Genomic DNA, 19747 nt, shown 5'->3' on the forward strand with positions numbered 1-19747 from the left:
TCCTTTTCCATTTCAGCAAAAGTCCCTTTAGTTCATCTTGCAACCCAGTGCCTGGTACGAATGAGTTAAACACTAAACATCAGTTTGACGACTGTTAATACATCTTATTCTTAACATACAAGTTAGAAATCTATTGTAGGCCGGGCGCGGTGGCTCAAGCCTGTAATCCCAGCACTTTGGGAGGCCGAGACTGGTGGATCACGAGGTCAGGAGATCGAGACCATCCTGGCTAACACGGTGAAACCCCGTGTCTACTAAAAGATACAAAAATATAGCTGGGCGAGGTGGTGGGCGCCTGTAGTCCCAGCTACTCGGGAGGCTGAGGCAGGAGAATGGTGTAAACCCGGGAGGCGGAGCTTGAGTGAGCTGAGATCCGGCCACTGTACTCCAGCCTGGGCGACAGAGCGAGACTCCCTCTCAGAAAAAAAAAAAAAGAAATCTATTGTAATTTTGGCCATAATCTAAATCTGTTTGACCCTAACACAAATGCCATTTGAATCAATAGCAGATAACAGGCAGCTGCTTGCATTCAAAGTATACATCCCTCTGTCATTTGAACTGTTTTGAAGTTGGTCTCCTTTGGAAGACAAATGGTTAGCAGCTGCAAGTTCAATTACAAAGCACTTGGTAGGAAGTCAGAGAAAGAACCAGAGGGAATCCAAGTGCTATTTCATACATTAAGAATGGAATTCCTTTCCAACACAACAAACATTTTTCATTTCCTTCGGGGAAACTAATCCGGACATGCCCTTTGAACTTGGTAAAATGCAGGATTCTCTGGGAGAAAGAATCTAGTTTAAAGGCCAGGCAAAGCTGGAAGAGTAGGGCAGTCACTCCATTGCTCACATTTCCATTCTGTTCATTTTCTTAACGGAAGAATGTGGGGCATGGGAAAATCTAACAGGCAACCAGCCCAAAAAACTGGATTAATTAGATGTCTGATGCTGAATGTTACTTCCTTTCTTTGTCCCTCATTTTCTCCTTTGTGGAATAAAAGGAAAAAAATTAAATATAGAGGCAAAACTGAATGACCTCTAGACCAGCACTAATAGAACTTTCTGCAATGATGAAAGCATTGTAACCTGTGCTGTCCAATATAGTAGCCACTAGCCACACATGGCCACTGAACCCTTGAAATGTGGGTAGTGCAACTTAGGAACTGATTTTTCAACTTTTAATTACTTTAAATGTAGCAGTTTTGGGAAGTGAAGCTCCAGAAAGACCTCTGGCATTTTACACAGTCTTGAGAGGGCCATGTGGAAAAAGCATGCATATCACAGTAGGACAGACCTGGGTCTAAACTTAGCTCCACCACCTACTAATTGTGCAACCTTATGAAATTACTTAACTTCCCTGAGCTTCATTTTCCTTATTTGTAAAATAGAATACTATGACCTTTCTTGCAGAATTTTAGTGTGAATCCAAGATAATGAATGCAAAGAGACCAGGTGGGCCTTCATAAATGGTAGGTATTTTTCCAGTTACGATGTCCTCCAGGGATACAAGTTCCATGTCTTCTGGCTTCATCCTAGTCTCCTTCCTGCAGTAGGATCAATTCTTATTGCCCCACAGATTAACAGAGGTGGTCCTACAGATGCACCCTTGTCTATCAAGAAAGCAACTTGTTCAGGAATTGTTCCCAGGTCCTCGGGTGGGAGCAAGCCTCCGGTAACCCAGTAACCCAAGTCCTCTGTGCCTCAGGAACCACTGATTTCCGCTCTCCATTTCCGCTCACTGTGTCCCCTCCAGCTCTCACCCTCCTTCAGGAATTTATAAACTCTTCGCAGGGATTGCATATCAAGCTGATTCTTTGTTCAACGTAACCAAAACACCTGTTGGTGGTTTCTGGTACTTTCCTCACCACCTCTCCCCTTGACTTCCCCTAATAAAATGTTACACCTTCCTTTTTAATTGGAAATGCTTTAGTACTTTTTTTTTTAATTATTCAGTGATTTAGAACACAAGAAATAGAAATGCAGCAAGCTACCTTTATGGCTAACCTGGCATTCATTTAGTACCAAAACAAAACAAGGCAAAAAAGACTTTTACAGAAGGAGTACTCCAGTAAATATTAAAGTGTTGCAATCTCTAAATTAACATAATGTGTTAAGAGCTTAGCCAATGTTCCACTGTTTTTTGTTTGTTTGTCTTGTTCTTTTCTGAGACAGAGTCTCACTCTGTTACCCAGGCTGAAGTGCAGCGGCATGATCTCCGCTCACTGCAACCACCACCTCCCGAATTCAAGTGGTTCTCCTGTCTCAGCCCCCGAGTGGCTGGGACTACAGGCACACGCCACCATGCCTGACTATCTACTGCTCTTTCCTTTAGTGAATGGTACCTTTCCTTGGCTCCAATGACCAAGTTTTATCAGTGGACACAAATGAGTGCCTGATTAGCAGGATAAATTTTCTATTATTAATAATTATTGGAATGTTAAACAGCTCTCTTCTGCCTGTTTTCCCACCATCCTAAAGACTCCAAGAAAGAGGAGCTGAAATACAGGCTGGCATTTTGGTAGAATTTCTATCTGGATTTGAGTAAACCATTAAACAAAAGGTTTACAGTGAGCTTGGAATTCTTGCTAACTTCTGAGGCCTCCCCTCCCTGACATGAGGACATTCTTGAGGACTGTTTACTAAACGGTGGTATGAAAGCAGCAAAGGGGACAAATAATTCTGACTTTGAGTCGACTCTCAAATGGGGTGAGGGTCTGATATAATCTGTAAAACCTGGATATACAAATTATAATTCAATAAAGAAGGAAACAGAATTAACCTGGATTCAGACAAATCTATAAAACAATGATTAACTAATTTGTCTTCTGTCCACAACTCCCCAAATTTCTAAATTTAACCTGAATCTGGAACCCATGTGGATTATGCACTCAATTTCCACTTTGTCTGAAAAGTAAATGCATTTAAGAGCATTCGAGATTCTGAACCCTTCTGGTAACAGCTAAACTCAAAATAGGTCAATTCCAGAAAGGCATCCATTTCAAGGGGACTTTCGTCTGCGGTTATTTTGAAAACCACTGCTTTTAAAACTGACATTATGAAGCTTAAAAATAGGCCCTCCTACTAAGGATCAAGGACTAAAATACCCTTTCCTCCCTGTCCCAGCCCCAACCCCACAACTTTTCTTTATTCTCTTTTCCCTCAACCACCTAGGAGAGTGGTGATATACAGGGGTAACCATTTCCAGAGTTTCAGATAATTACTTGAAAATAATATTTTTAAGGATATTGCGTAGTTACCAAAATTTAATGTTGGGTAAACTTGGAAAACTGTCAAACCAAGTAACTTTCCCAAATGAAAACATGTACTGTATGTAATATGTACCATAAGAAAATAAGAGTAAAAGCTCAACCACCTCCTTCCACTGCAGCAGTGTGAACTCTGGCAAATTCACACCTCTCTAGGTCTGGTTTCCTTATCTCTCAAATGATAGGCCCAGGTCTAGAGAAGCTCTTAGGTCCCATCCAGCCCTAATAAGCTCTGCTTCTATAAATCTGGGCAGCTGCTTCCTTTTTTCACAGCTCCTTGGAAAGAAGAGAAAAGTCCCTGGCCCAGAAGGTCCTTGAGAAACCTCATTACACTTAGTAGTGTTCCCTGAGACACAAGAACTGCTACTGAGAGCAACGCAAGATGAGACAGCTATAAAATATCTAACACATTGAAACGAAAAAGTTGTTTTGCAGATGACACCAGTAAATCTACAAATGCATGTATATTCAAACAAAAAATGTTACTAGATAGAGTAAGTGGATTTAACAAAGCTGCCGATATAACTAGTTCATACAAAGTTCATAGTCGAGATGGAAAATACAAACTTAAAAATGTTCAATAACAACAGTATCAAAATGTTACATATTTGAAATATTAACTCAGGACGCAAGAGAATTATAGAGAAGAAACTCTAATACCCTAACATGAGAAAGAGGAACACATGAATAAGTGGAAAGATACCCCATGAAAATTGTTGAAGTTTTCCTTAACCCTACCAAATTAAAAAATATATATGACTCTCAAAACTACTTAAGAGTGGGTTAAAAAGTTTTAGTAGAGAAAAATATCAAAAAGACTAAGGTAAACCTGAAAATACAACAGATGGATAAATGTATCATGTTTAGTAAACTCCAGTAAGATACTAGAATTCACTGTGGAGAAAAACTAACTAAGACATACACCTCATACCGAGCATACTCCACACGGGAAAGAGTTAACCACCTAAGGGGAAGATAAAGGCTATGAAGTCACATATTCCTGCTAGTCGTGGAGAGATGATAGATGTTAAACTGCTAATGAAAAGTATGCTATACATAATGCCCATTCAAAAAACACGCTTTTCAATATTTAAAAATGGTATTCTTCTTAATACATTACACACAATGGAACAATGTAGTAAGCACATCATTTACAAAACTTCAAAATACAAAGCATATAAAAACTACTCAGAAATACTTAAAAATGATCAAAAAGGAAGAAAAATTTGCACGTGACTTTTCAAAATGTTCAGCCTGGAACCACAAAACCACCTCAGCCTACCTCTCCAGCTTCATTTCCTTCAACCCGAACCGATGCACCCGTCACACTCAACTACTTGCTGGCTTCTCTACACATCCCAGGCTTTCCCACTTGTGTGAAGTTGCTCATCCCGTGCTCTCTTCCTGCCACGCCCCCCCCATCCCGTGGAATCCTAGCCATCCTTCAAGACCCAGTTCAAATGTCATCTCCTCCATGAAGGCTCTCTTCATCTCCCGTCCTGGATGCGCACACTCCCTCCTCGGGCCAAGCTCCAACAGTGCTTGCTTTGTAGCTTTTCTGTGGCACTTTTCTTACTCTGTAGCCATTGTTTCCTCCTTCTTGTGTTCCGAAACTCTCCCCCTACACTCTCATATTAGATTTTAAGATCCTTGAAGGCTGAGATAATGTTATTCATCTTTGAGTTACCTACCTGCAGCTCCCAGAATAGTGATTTACGTTCAGTAAGCATTCAATAAATATGAGTTTAAACTGAATTGATGCAATTCAAAAATATAAAAATTAAAGGGAAGCAAATTGACCTTTAAAGGGGCCCTTATACTGCCTATTAAACTATCAAAAACCACTAAACCGAAAAAAAAAAAAAAAGAGTCCTGAAGCTTGAGGAAACAGTTGAAATATACATTGTAAATTGGTTCAATCTCTTTTTGGAACATATTCTGTTAATATGTAACAACAGCGGTAGCATGGTCCATTGCTTCTGATCAGGTGGATGAATTCATCTAAAAGCAAAACAAAACAAATGGACTCAAAAACATTTACAAGCCTATCATTAGATAATAAAAATCTGGAGGCCACCTAATAATCAACAAAGTGTCATTTGCTTAGCCAGATCCTATTAGACTCTACTCTTCAGCCAATAAAAATGACAAGAATGAGAATTATGTCCACATGTAAAAATTGGGAAAAAATCAACTGATCTCAGCTATCCAAAAACGTATATAATGGAATAAACAAAGTTAAACTGGAGAATGTAATGTCTACAGGTTTTTTCTTTAGAAAGTATTCATACATTCAAAAATTTTAAAGCATTGTCCTTAAGCAGGCAACTCTTCAAAGGGAGGGGTTCAAGGTCTTTCTACCTTGTCCATTTTTTCTTCAAACTCCAGGTAACCTCTTCTTAACCTGACTCCCTTCCTGACATCAGAGCAGGATGCCCCTGAGAGTTACACAGCGAAATCAGAGTCAGGATCAGCACTTTTAGCATTTGGCTCTTCATGGGATTCAGAAAACACCTGCTATTTCAAAACAAAACACTATTCATCTTGGGAGGAGACGAAGAAAACTTAGCAAACAGGTATGTGAGCCTCTAAACAGCTCTCTTGGGCTTCTGAGCAACAAGGGCACAGGACACGAAGTAAAAACACAATCAAGTTGCAGTAAGAGACCAGGATGATTTTTCCAAATTGGCAGTTTCTGGAAGTGAACAACAGAAACAAAACTGGGACCCTACGCTTTCTTCTCAGGTTTACCTCATTTTGTCCCTAGTCTCTGTGTTCCCTGGATTTGTTTTCTTGATGTGTCAGAAAGATTCACCACTGCTTGATTCATACTTCAGGGTGATGTGGTGGCATATCCACATAGAGAAATGCTAGCAAAAATGTTCCAAAGAGGGAGTTAAGAAAAAAAGAAAAAGTGGTTGGGCACAGTGGCTTACACCTCTAAACCCAGCACTTTAGGAAGTCGAGGCAGGTGGATTGCTTAAGCCAAGGAGTTTGAGACCAGCCTAGACAACATAGTGAGAACCCCTCTAGGAAAAAAAAAAAAAAAAAAAAGGGAAAAGAAAAGCTAGCAGAAAAGGTTTTTTTGCTAATTTGTTTAAATGTATTTTGGTGTTCTCAAATCTACCAATAATGATATATCGCATCAGCAATGCTGGACACCTAGGGGTTTAAACAAGTATGTTTCCTAATAAGAAGAAAAAGATTCATAAAGTAGATTTAGTGAATAAAAAATTATATAGTAATTTATAATAAAGTACTTATGCAAGAAGCCCAAACCTCAGCATGATGCTCAAACCTGCACATTTACCCCCGAATCTAAAATTAAATACAAAAAGAGCTGGGCGATAGCCGGGCATGGTGGCTCACGCCTGTAATCCCAGCACTTTGGGAGGCTGAGGCAGGCAGATCACAAGGTCAAGAGTTTGAGACCAGCCTAGCCAACATGGTGAAACTCATCTCCACTAAAAATACAAAAATTAGCCGGGCATGGTGGCACATGCCTGTAGTCCTAGCTACTCAGGAGTCTGAGGCAGCAGGATTGCTTGAACCTGGGAGGTGGAGGCTGCAGTGACATGAGATCGTGCCACTGCACTCCAGCCTGGGCAAGAGTGAAAAAAAATAGCTGGGCATATTGGCATGTGCCTATAGTCCCAGCTACTGGGGAGCGGGGGCTCTGGGGAGGGACCGCTTGAGCCCAGAAGGTGAGGCTGCAGCAAGCCGTGATTGCACCATTGAACTGCAGCCTGGGCAACAGAGCAAGTGAGATCTTAACTCAAAAAAAAAAAAAGGTGGGGGGGCGGGGGGAGATTGCATTTAATGTGATGTTTGTCATACAATGTAGACAAGCAGCACAAAGGGATCTAGGGATGGGAGAGTGAATATTAGTTGACACTAAAGTACATAAGACTTGGAATGAGTTTTGCTTTTGGGGTACTTTTTAAATTTATTATAAATTTTTTCAAACACACAGAAAAACTGAAAGAATAAAAGTGAAACTCAAATTAACTAAACAAAACAACTGAACATTCCGTTCCATTTGCTTTATCCACTGTTTGTGTATGTTTGGGTTTTTTCCTGAACCTCAGAGTAAGTTTTGTGCATTATGTATGAATATGAATTCTCCTACATAATATCTGTACCATCATTACGTTAAAAAAAATTAGCAATACAGCCAGGCACAGTGGCTCATGCCTGTAATCCCAGCACTTTGGGAGGCCGAGGCAGGCAGATCACTTGAGGTCAGGAGTTTGAGACCAGCCTGGCCAACATGGCGAAACACCGTCTCTACTAAAAATACAAAAATTAGCTGGACATGGTAGCATGTGCCTGTAATCCCAGCCACTCGGAAGCCAAGGCACGAGAATCGCTTGACTCCAGGAGAAGGAGGTTGCAGTGAGTCGAGATCGCACCACTGCACTCCAGCCTGGATGACAGAGACTCTGTCTCAAAAAAAAAAAAAAAAAAAAAATTAGCAATACTTTACTAACATTTCCCCAACTGTCTCAACAATGCATTTTATAACTGTTTTTTGATCCAGTATAGAATTGGGGTTCAGGCAGTATATTTGTTTTTGTTTTGTTTTTGAGACAGGGTCTCACTCTGTCACCCAGGCTGGTGTGCAGTGGTGCAATCATAGCTAACTGCAGCTTGGACCTCCCAAGCTCAAGTGATCCTACTGCCCCAGCCTCACAAAAGGCTGAGATTACAGGCGTGAGCCACCGTGCCCAACCCATGCAGTACATTTAATCTGCATGTCTCCTTAGTCTCCTATCCTAGAACAGCACCACTCTCCCTTTTTTCCCTTGATATCACCTTTTCTTTTGAGACAGGGCCCCACTCTCTCCCCAGGCTAGAGTGCAGTGGCACGATTACCGCTCACTACAATCTTGCCACCTGGGCTCAATCAATCCTCCCGCCTCAGTCTCCCAAATAGCTGGGACTATACGCACGCACCACATCTGGTTAATTTTTGTAGTTTTGTAGAGACACGGTCTCACCATGTTGTCCAGGCTGGTCTCTAGCTCTTGGGCTCAAGCAATCCTCCTGACTTGGCAGGGCTCCCCAAGTGCTGGGATTACAGGTGTGTGCCACCATGGCCACCCTTATACTGACTTATTTTTCTTTTTTCTTTTAGATGGAGTCTTACTGTCTCCCAGGCTGGAATGCAATGGCATGCTCTTGGCTCACTGCAATTCTCCCACCTCAGCCTCCCGAGTAGCTGGGATTACAGGCACATGCCACCACACCTGACTAATTTTTGTATTTTTAGTAGAGATCGGGTTTCACTATGTTGGCCAGGCTGGTCTCGAACTCCTGAGCTTGTGATCTGCCTGCCTCAGCCTCCCAAAGTGCTGGATTACAGGCGTGAGCCACCGCACCTGGCCTGTACTGACTTTTTAAGAGACTAGGTCAGTTGTCTTAGAGAATGTTCCACATCCTAGGTTTGTCTGATTTGTTTCCTCTTGGTGTCATTAACTCATTCCTCTATTCCTGTATTTGCTATAAACAGGAAGTTAGATCCCAAGGCCTGATTAGATGTAGGTTTGGGCTAGATTTGAAGGACAAGCAGCATATGAAATATCTAAATCAACATGATTTATCAACATTTACAATTTGCTATTAATAACAGAAGGAACCATTCAGACTTCTAAGGAGGAAATCAAACGCTGGCATCTCTAACACATCCCATTTGCATAGCATTCCAGTGATCGTAAAGTGCTTTTTTTTTTTTCTTTTTCCACTCTTGCCTCCCCATAAAGTGCTTCTGTATATGTTATTTTGGATGATGCCCTCCCACCCTACTTCCCTCATGGGTTTCTTATTATCAGCCTTACTCTACTAATGAGGAAAACTAGGCTCAGTGAGGTTAAGTGATATGACCGAGGTCACATCATTAAGAAGTGTTACAGGATGGGCATGGTGGCTCATGCCTGTAATCCCAACACTTTGGGAGGCCAAGGTGGGTAGATCACCTGAGGTCAGGAGTTTGAGACCAGCCTGGCCAACATGGTGAAACCTTGTCTCTACTAAAAATACAAAAATTAGCTGGCAGTAGTGGTGTGCGGCTGTAATCATAGCTACTTGGAAGGCTGAGGCAGGAGAATCACTTGAACCCAGGACACAGAGGTTGCAGTGAGCCAAGATCACGCCATTGCGCTCCAGTTTGAGCAACAAGAGTGAAACTCTGTCTCAAAAAAAAAAAAAAAGTATTATAACTAAGTGAGGAGTGATGTAACTGTGCATGGCATGGAGTTGCTCAGAAAAGACTATACACATGGGAGATAAGCTTTATGTAAGATCTTGAAAGATGGGTACCATTCTGGGCAGACATGGTGTCTCACACCTGTAATCCCAGCACTTTGGGGGGCTGAGGCAGGCGTATTACCTGAGGTCAGGAGTTTGAGACCAGCCTGGCCAACACAGTGAAATCCTGCCTCTACTAAAAATACAAAAATTAGCTGGGCATGGTGGTGTGTGCCTGTAATCATAGCTACTTGGGAGGCTGAGGCAGGAGAATGCAGGAGGCGGAAGTGGCAGTGAGCCAAGATTGCGCCATTGCACTCCAGCCTGGATGACAAGAGTGAAACTCCATCTCAAAAACAAACAAAAAAAAGGGCCAGGCACAGTGACTCACACCTGTAATCCCAGTACTTTGGGAGGCCAAGGTGGGCGGATTGCGAGATCGAGGACATCCTTCTTAAATTTTGTACTAAAAATACAAAAATTAGCCAGGTATGGTGGTACACACCTGTAGTCCAGCTACTTGGGAGGCTGAGGCAGGAGAACTGCTTGAACCTGGGAGGCAGAAGTTGCAGTGAGGCGAGATCGTGCCACTGCACTCCAGCCTGGTGACAGAGTGAGACTCACCTAAAAAAAAAAAAAAAAAAAAAAAGGTTGGGTACCATTTATTTTATTCCAGGCACCACAGCAGACAGTGGAGAAGTATCAGACAATCACAGTCCCTGTTTTCATAGAAGCTAAAGCATAATGGCAAGTATAAAACAAAAATAAAATCATGCAAGAGGGCCAAGCCCGGCTCACGCCTGTAATCCCAGCACTTTGGGAGGCCAAGGCAGGTGGATCACCTGAGGTCAGGGATTCGAGACCAGGTTGGGCAACATGGTGAGACTCTGTCTCTACTAAAAATACAAAAATTAGCTAGGCGTGGTGGTGTGTGCCTGTAATCCCAGCTACTTGGGAGGCTGAGGCAGGAGAATTGCTTGAGCCCAGGAGGCAGAGGTTGCAGTGAGCCAAGATCATGTGACTGCACACTCCAGTCTGGGCGACAGAGTGAGACTCCATCTCAAAAAAGAAAATCATGCAAGAAAGTGGAGGAGGGCATTCCAGACAAAAAAAAAAAAAAAACCATGTCAGCAAGACCAGACAGATGTAAGAAGGTTAAGAAGCAGTATGCTGGGGGCACAGTGAGGAGAGTAAAGAAAGTGGTAAGTGGACCACAGCAGGTGAACCGAAAAACAGGAAAATCAAGCTGGATAGGCAAGACAGGGCCAACAGCTACAGGAGTCCCCACTTAAATGTAGTTTTGCTTTGACAATTCCAGTTACCCACAGTAAGTACAGTAACCACATTCATGTAACTTTTATTACAATATATTGTTTTTTTATTAGTTATTATTGTTAATCTCTTACTATGCCTAATTTACAAATTAAACTTTATCATAGGCACATACTGCATAGGAAAAACCATAGTATATGCAGGGTTTGGTACTATTGATATCTGTGGTTTCAGGCATTCACTAGGGGTCTTGGAATGTATGCCACTAAGATAATGGAGGACTACTGTACTCTACTACAGTATCCTCTTCCTTTCTTTCAAAGGTGCATAAATAAGTGAAATTGGAATTCTGTGAGTGTTTACATTCAAATAAGAGTCCCATATATTTCCTTGCCATGGGTTAAATCATCTTTAAGAATTTCTTTGCTATTTCTGTATCTGCTGTAATAGCAGCAGAGATGTTCTTCCCAAAGACACAGGCTTAAGCAGGCCTTTTTCACATGAAGCTGTTCTGAAAGACAGCACCAGTATTAGTTACTGCGTCAACTATCCAATAAAAGCATCCAACTTCAAAACTACAAAATCAGTGTGAAACCACTTCAAAAGCTCCTAGTTATCAGGCCAGACACGGTGGCTCATGCCTGTAAACCCAGCACTTTTTGGAGGCCAAGGAGGAAGGATTGCATGACGCAAGGAGTTTAAGCCCAGCCTGGGCAAATACAGCAAAACCCTATCTCTAAATTTTAAAATTAGCTAGGCATGGTGGTACGTGCCTGTAGTCCCAGCTACTCAGGAAGCTGAGGCAGGAGGATTCCCTGAGCCCAGGAATTTAAGGTTATAGTGAGCATCAATGCACTCCAGCCTGGGTGCCTGAGCAAGACCCTGTCTCTTAAAAAAAAAAAAAAAAAAAGTTCCTAGTTATCATGGTGCACATCTCAGAAAGAGTCACAAGAGACAAAAAAAAAGTACATCAATCTGTCTCAACCTTTCATCCTCCAGGGCCTTCACACTCTAACAGACGTGTGTTCCTTACAAACCTGGCAGAATTGCTGATGCTATGAACTACACCCTGAATGCAATAAGTCTGTCTGAGTGTTTCAGGGTTACATAGAAACAGTTCAAAATCCAAAATCATGAACACTAATAAGGCCAAGCAGTGAACCCTCCTAAGGTTATTCGGCACCTTATAGCCTTCAAAGAAATTTTATACATCTTCAAAGTATTCCTCTGGGGTAGGATCTAGTCAGCCATTTAATCAACAGATATCTACTGAGTATTTTCCATGTGCCAGAATCTGTTCTACACACTGAGCAATGAACAAGGCAAAGCCCCAACCATCATGAAGCTTACACTTGGAGTGGCAGAAGAAGATAAATACTTATATACGATGCACCCTCAGTTACTAGTCTGTGCTACAAAGAAAAATAAGGCAAAATCAAGCAGCAGAAAATGACAGGGAGTTCTGTATCAGAGTGATCAAAGATGGTCTCTGTGAAGAGACATTTCAACAGAGGGGTGAAGAAAGTGAGGAAGCAAGTCATACAGTATTTGAGAGATAAGCTTTCCAGGCAGCAGGAATGGCAAATGCAAAGATTCTAAGATAAGAATGTGCCCAACCTACAACCCAAGAGCACAGAGGACAGTGTGGCAAGAGTGCATGAGTGAAGAGGACACTGGAAGAAAACTAAGGACCTGATCAGGTAGGGCCTCATAGGCCACCATGGTAAAGATATTGTCACAATTATCACATCCCCTTTACAGTTAAGGAAACCAAGAGTCAGAAAGTCGAAAGGACTTGCCCAAGGTCAAAGAAAAAGTGAGATCTCGAGAGGTACCCTGCCTCACTACTGCAACTGGATTAACGGTATTGTTTTAAAGAGATTAATGGCCGGGCGCAGTGGCTCACGCCTGTAATCCCAGCACTTTGGGAGGCCAAGGAGGGCAGATCACAAGGTCAGGAGTTGGAGACCAGACTGACCAACATGGTGAAACCCTGTCTCTACTAAAAACACAAAAATTAGCTGGATGTGGTGGCAGGCACCCATAATCCCAGCTACTTGGGAGGCTAAGGCAGAATTGCTTGAACCTTGTGGGCAGGGGTTGCAGTGAGCCAGGACTATGATGCTGCACTCCAGCCTGGGCAACAGAGTGAGACTCTGTTTCAAAAAAAAAAAAAAAGAGAGAGAGAGAGATTAATAATACGTCTTATCCTGGAAGGAGCAGCAATGTACCGTAAGACCCAGCAATTCCACTTCTGAGTACATTCCACAGGAAACTCACAACATCCAAAGGAAACAAGGATGTGCAAGGATGGTGATGGTCATGGTCATGGTCATGACTGTTTGAGGCAGCAAGGGGTTGGAAAACAACAAAGATGTCTAATTCTAGAGAAATAAATAAGTAAAATGTGGCAGATGCACATGACTGCTCTATGACCAAGAGAAATAATGAACTAGACACATATCATATAGCATCATGAATAGAGCACAAAACAAAATTGGAAGAAAAAAAAAAAGAAACTAAGGCTGAGCACAGTGGCTCACACCTGTAATCCTAACACTTTGGGAGGCCGAGGCAGGCAGATTACCTGAGGTCAGGAGTTCGAGACCAGCCTGACCAACATAGTGAAACCCGTCTCTACTAAAAATACAAAATTAGCCAGGCGTGGTGGTACATGCCTGTAATCCCAGCTACTCAGGAGGCTGAGACAGGAAAATTGCTTGAACATGGGAGGCGGAGGTCGCAGTGAGCCGAGATGGTGCCATTGCACTCCAGCCTGGGCAACAAGAGCAAAACTCCGTCACAGAAAAAAAAAGAAAAGAAAAGGAAAAAAAACAAAGAAGAAACTGATATAAAATTTAGTGATGGCCACTGCTTCTGTTCAAATACTCCTGGTTCACCAGCACAGTGGCTCATACCTATAATTCCAGCACTTTGGGAGGATGAGGTGGGCAGATCGCTTGAGCCCAAGAGTTCAAGACCAGCCTGAGCGACATGGTGAAACCCCATCTCCACAAAAAAATCAAAACTTAGCAGGGCGTGGTGGCATGCACCATTACACTCCAGCCTGGGCAGTGGGAGTAAAACTCTTTTTCAAAACAAAAAAAAAAACACACACAAACACTCCTGGTTCTCCCCCTTCCAAGGTCACTGCCCTCCTTGAAGGTCAACACGGCCACATGATTTGCTCTGGCCAAAGAAATGGCAGCAAAAATGACAAAGCTCACTTCTGGGCAAAACTTTAAGAGCCTGAATGTGGTTCTTCACAAGATTCCCTCCTCATGTAGGTATATTTCAGAGACGATGCCTCAATCAGCCTGGATCCCTAAAGGACTCCAATCTACAGAGCCTCCCACTGACCGGAAAGTGTGTTAAATTACTGAGATTTTGTGGTTGTTACCTCAACATAACCTACTCTATCCTGTCTATGAAATGCAGATTTCTGGCACAATAGCATTTAGAATCCTAAGCAGATGCATACGAAATCATCCTTCTACTTCCCAAGGGTATACACATAATCAAACTAACAGGTGGAATTATAAAACCATATAAACACCTTAGAATGGTTGAGTGGGTGACTAAAACAAAAGGAAATGGAGAGAAAAGGAATGAGCATAAAGGGGAAAAGAAAAGGAAAAGACGTAAAAAGTTTGATTAAACCCATTGTGCAAATATTAGAAATTTCATTCACTCATTGATTCAACAAACATCTATGGACCTATTATGTGCCAGGAACTATTTTGGGTGTACTTACAGAGCGGTGAGTCAAAAAAAGGCAGTGCTGTGCTTAAAGTTTATAGTGTACAGGAGAGACAAATGTTAAGAACACCCCAGTAAAAAATTACAATGATCAAGTCTTATTAAAAGCTCAGGTGAGTGCCAGGCACAGCAGTGGCCACCTGTAGTCCCAGCTACTCAAGAGGCTGAGGTGGGAGCATCACTGGAGTCCAGGAGTTCAAGAACCAGTCTGGGCAACATAGTGAGACCCCCGTATCCAAAAAAAAAAAAAAAAAAAAAAAAAAAAAGCTCAGGTGACATGACAAAGAGGGACCACTTAGGCAAATAGGTGAAGACTGCTTCCTGCCTACCTAGGGAAGGAGGGGTGATTCATTCCAGGCAAAGGGAACAGCATGTACAGAGGCCTGCAGTGAGTATGGACCACCCCATAGAGGAAGTGAAAGAGTGAAAGAGGACTACAGTGGTGGAAGAAAGGAGTGGCAGGAAATGTGGTCAAAGAGACTGGTAGGAGGGGGCAGTGGGAACAACAGGCAGATCACTTAGTCTCATAGTGTAATATAAGGAGTTTGGATTTTGTATAACTGCAATAGAACCAGAAAAACATTTTAAACAGAGGAATAATATTATTTTATTCTAACACTTAAGACCCTAGTAATATGCTCACATGTTTTTGCAAAATATGCAAAAGAAAGCTATTTTTGCATGATTTTTCTTTGAGGACCCCTACAACTTCAGGTCCCATATTACCCAACTCCATCTCTGAGTTGGGTAAGGGCTATGTTAGAGGTAAGCAAAAGATGCCAAGTGAAAAGCAACCTTGCCAATTTGGTACCAAGAGTTATTTACTGTCAAAATGGATTTTCCTCTTCTTTAGTTCACGTTGTCTGATAACATTCAAAATTGTGCCCTGGTCTAATCACAGAAATCATGAAAGCAATGGAATTCTTTCTGCTGGTAGCCCAAGATAGGGGACATTTTGCTTGAGAAACACTGTCAGAAGTGAAAGATGAAGATGTGTAAAGCTTTCCCTCTCATTCGTGCTACGAAATATAGGGAAACAGTCCCTGTTTATCTGGGGCAGTCTACACAAAGATGCCTCCTATTGTAACACAGCAATGAGTCAGAGGTAGATGCAGATGGTACAAAAAACTAAACTAGGGAGAGGTGATTGTCCAGAAGCAAAGGTACCTTAACACACAATCCACCACCATGAATGAAAATCACCTTCCAGTTTCCTTCAGTCCAACACTTAGGCAGTAACAAAGGCACCAGCAGCCAACAGCTTTGGAAGGTTTACTATGTACTACCTCATTTAATCTTCACAACTATGCTAAGTAGATTCTATTAGCCCCATTTTTGCAGATGAAAAAACTAAACCTAAGCCTCAGACTAAAAGACTTGAAGCAGGTCACAAAACCACAACAGAGGCCAGGCTGTAATCCCAAAACTTTGGGAGGCTGAGGTGGGAGGATCACCAGGTTAGGAGTTTGAGACCAGCCTGAGCAACATGGTAAAATCCTGTCTCTATTAAAATACAAAAATTAGCAGGGTAGGGTGGCGCGTGCCTGCAGTCCCAGTTACTCAGGAGGCTGAAACAGGAGAATTGCTTGAACCCAGGAGGTGGAGGTTGCGGTGAGCCAAGATCGCACCACTGCACTCTGGCCTGGGTAACAGAGAGAGACTCTGCCAAAAAACAAACAAACAAACAAACAAACAAAAACCCACAACAGAGCTAGGCTTCAAACTTAGCCTGACTCCAGAGCCCCTACCTTTTAACCACTGTTTAGACCCTCCCCGTCCCATCCAAATTTTTCTGCCACCAAATCTGGGGTAGTTTCTTCTCATCCTGCTTTTACTGTTTTAATGAAATCCCTCTTCCTTGAGAGAATACAGTTGTGGTGTCACAGTTACAACAGAATAACAGGTACTTCTACTCAGTATCCACTTCCAATCAAATAGGAAAGGATAATCAGGCCACAACATTCAGCCAGAATCCACTGTGGTCAAAACTTGTCCTAACAACAGTCAGGACTTTCAGTCTATTTTAAGAGGGTGAAACACTGTACACTAAAACTGAACAAATGGGCCGGGCACGGTGGCTCACGCCTATAATCCAGCACTTTCGGAGGCCGAGGCAGGCAGATCACCTGAGGCTGGGAGTTTGCCACCAGCCTGAATGACCTGGAGAAACCCAGTCTCTACTAAAAATACAAAATGAGCCGGGCGTGGTGGCTACTCAGGAGGCTGAGGCAGGATAATCGCTTGAACCTGGAAGGCGAAGGTTGCAGTGAGCTGAGATCGCACCACTGCACTCCAGCCTGGGCAACAAGAGTGAAACTCCGACTCAAAAAAAAAAAAAAAAAAAAAGTTTGCAATGCAATAATGCAATCCAACTACCTATACAAGTCAGTATCATGCAAAATAGACCCCACAGGATTGACAGGGGACTAAAGAAGAGAGTCGGCTGGGAGCAGGTCTGAAGAACACAGTTGAACACACACCATGGGTCCACCATCGACCTTGTGATCATTACAGGGATGGAACAAGTCATCAAGCCAACAGGACCCCAGGTTATTAAAATCTAGAGAAAGCTGGCTGGGCAGAGTGGCTCATGCCTGTAATCCCGCACTTTGGGAGGATCGCTAGAGCCCAGGAGTTCAAGACCAGCCTAAGCAATATAGCAAGACCCTATCTGTATAAAATTTTAAAAAATAAAATTTTCTAAAAATCTAGAGAAAGGAAGGGAGGTTACAGAAATCACCAAAGAGCAGAAGGTCCAAGCCTACCCTGATTTCATCAGTTAGCTTCCTAAAGCCTGCAGTGTGCAGGTAAAAAAGAGATTAAGAACCTAATCTTTACTGAAGGTTGGGCAAACAACAACTAAAAAAAGGCAAATAATAATAATAATAACCTAATCTTTTCTGGCTATTTCTCTAGCTAGCCAAGCAGCTTTCCCTCACATAGTCTTGTACCTTACCTAGAACCCAAGAGAGTTGTAGGAACTCAGAAACCCCCAGGAAACAGCCTCAAGATTATTTCATGAAATAAAGTGCTCGTTTGTGAGCAACGCTGGAAGCTGCAGAGATGGAGCACCTAGCATGTGGTTTCTAGGTCATGGTGTTCATGCCTCAGGTCAGGAGTTTAGGGGCTCCTAGTCAAGTACGGAAAGCTAGGAAATCATTAGTGAGAAAATGGTTTGTTCAATGAATGAATGAATGAATGAAGAGTCGGATGAAAAAGAAAGCCGCTTTCTTGAGCAATTTCCCAGGAAAGCCAAGAACCGAGAACCTCCAAAGTCGGCAAGGAAAAGCCACGAAGTCCACACGGACTTCCAGCACGCCCCCGCTGGCCAGGCAGTTGACCTGCAACAAGGCACTCAGACCCCACAGGTGTCAGGCATGAAGGTGAGGATGATGCTCCACACTTAATACCCTGAGCCGGTCTCAAAAGCACGGATGCGATCCTAATTCTTTCCAAAACAGTAGCCTCCTCTCCCCATTACAGGCCAGACTCCCAGAGGATCACATTTAGAACAGAGCTGGGGGGAGGCAGAGGAGACGTGCTAGCTTTTATTTTCTTGGGAGAAGACTGCACAGTGGCCAGGAACCACTGAAACGGTCGGGAAAAGGGGTGCAGAGGGGAATCGAGACCCGCGGGATCCGCTAACTGGTCTGAGTCAGAAGCACAATCAGTGCTTAGTCACCGATACCTCGGCGGCCCGGAGTTCCTCGCCCCCTGCCAGTCCCAGACGTACGTGACAAACCAGAGCGGAGCCTGGCGCGCGCTCCTGCTCCCCGGCCCGGGCCTCCCCAGCCGGGCCCCGAGGTTCACCGCCCGCCCCATACTTACTCCGCAGAGCTGGTCCCGTTAACCGCGGAGCCGTCGGGGGCCGGGTTCAGCTGGATGGGCGTCGGCTTCTTCTTGGGCATTTTGGACCTGGGAAAGGCGCTTCCAACTCCGGGGGGAGGGCAGCACCTCTCGCTTCCTCCCACTGCGCTGCCCCGCGCCCGCTGCGCAGGACCAGGTCCGGGCCGCTAACGCCGGAGCTGCCCTCAGAGGGTGCGCCCCGCGCGGTCCCGTCAGCGCCGAGGGGCCGGTAGCGGTCTCAGTGGACCCCCGCCCCACCCGCCCGGGACTCGGCTCCGCGCGCAGAGAGCCGAAGGGCTGCCCTGCAGGAGCGGAGCGGGCTGAATGTGCGATTCGGCAGCCCGGGATTCCCTCCCGCTCTCCCAACCAACCAGTCCCTCCGGCTCGGGCGGCCCAGCCGCGCGTGCACCAGAGCCCAGCTCCAGCTCCAGCTCCTGCGGGAGAAAGTGCCGCCGCCGCCGCCGTGCTCCTAGCAGCTTGGCGAAGCGGCCCTGGGAGGGACTGGAGGCCGGGGGAGGGGCGGGGAAGGGGAAGCCTCGCCCCCCACCCGGGATGCGGCGCTTCCACACTCCCACTCGGCTCCGCCCCTATTGCCTCGCAGACAACCAATGGGGGCAAGCCTCGGCGGCAGATGACGCGGAAATACGTCACGGGAGCGCGGCGCGCTGCCCTGGGGGCGGGGTCCGTTGCGGGCTCCACGGCGCCCTCTATCGCCCCAAGGCTCGCAGGTGGACCCAGCAGGGAAGAGGTCTATGTCGCTGCGTGGTGAGCTCCTCCAGGCCAGGTGCTGCGCGGCCTCCACCTCTACGGTAACTGGCCTACCCCCGACCCCTGTCCCCAAGCCGAGTCGTGTTGATGGAAATGAAATAACAAAATAAATAAGGAAAAGGAACCCTTCCTGTGTTCAGAGGAGAGGCAGCGTGGGGGATAGAAAACTTGTCGAGAGACTCCTTTGAGCCCAACAAACTGTCACATATATATTTTGTTTGTTTGTTTGTTTAATGGTAATACTACTGAGAAGGGTGCAAGGAAGTGGATACTTAGTGCTGATGAGATTGTATATTGTTGCAACAGTTTTTGAGAGCAGATTGATTATTATTTTTTTTTTTAGACTTGGGAACTTTTTTTTTTTTTTTTTTTTTTAAGACGGAGTATCCCTCAGTCGCCCAGGCTGGCATGTAGTGGCGCGATCTCGGCTCACTACAACCTCCGTCTCCCAGGTTCAAGCGATTCTCCTGCCTCAGCCTCCAGAGTAGCTGGGATTACAGGCACCTGCCGTCATGCCCGGCTACTTTTTGTATTTTTGTAGAGACGGGTTTTCACCATATTGGCATATTTTTTAAAGCTTTAAAAACACTGTTT

The 19747-nt window shown here is 44.2% G+C and overlaps 2 protein-coding genes across 5 annotated transcripts in view; one reads left to right on the plus strand and one right to left on the minus strand.

The window, feature by feature from the left end:
- The window catches only part of MAP2K1 (mitogen-activated protein kinase kinase 1), a 109962-nt gene extending 90985 nt beyond the window's left edge, over positions 1–18977 (minus strand). Inside the window, exon 1 of one of the 2 annotated variants that reach the window (XM_003901088.4) lies at positions 18368–18977. In XM_003901088.4, the coding sequence (XP_003901137.1) occupies positions 18368–18447 (80 nt within the window). In that variant the 5' untranslated portion in view covers positions 18448–18977. Of the gene's footprint in view, positions 1–4544; positions 5097–18367 lie in introns of those variants that run through there. The other variant, XM_017960720.3, reaches the window with a different exon arrangement.
- A 112-nt stretch (positions 18978–19089) lies between these two features.
- The window catches only part of TIPIN (TIMELESS interacting protein), a 50017-nt gene continuing 49359 nt past the window's right edge, over positions 19090–19747 (plus strand). Inside the window, exon 1 of one of the 3 annotated variants that reach the window (XM_009210458.1) lies at positions 19090–19194. The gene's annotated coding sequence lies outside the window, so the exon portion shown is untranslated. The remainder of the gene's footprint in view (positions 19195–19747) is intronic. The other 2 variants (XM_009210462.4, XM_009210464.2) reach the window with 2 other exon arrangements.

This window comes from Papio anubis, chromosome 7, assembly GCF_008728515.1.
Source record: "Papio anubis isolate 15944 chromosome 7, Panubis1.0, whole genome shotgun sequence".
In the NCBI taxonomy this organism is placed as follows: Eukaryota; Metazoa; Chordata; class Mammalia; order Primates; family Cercopithecidae; genus Papio; species Papio anubis.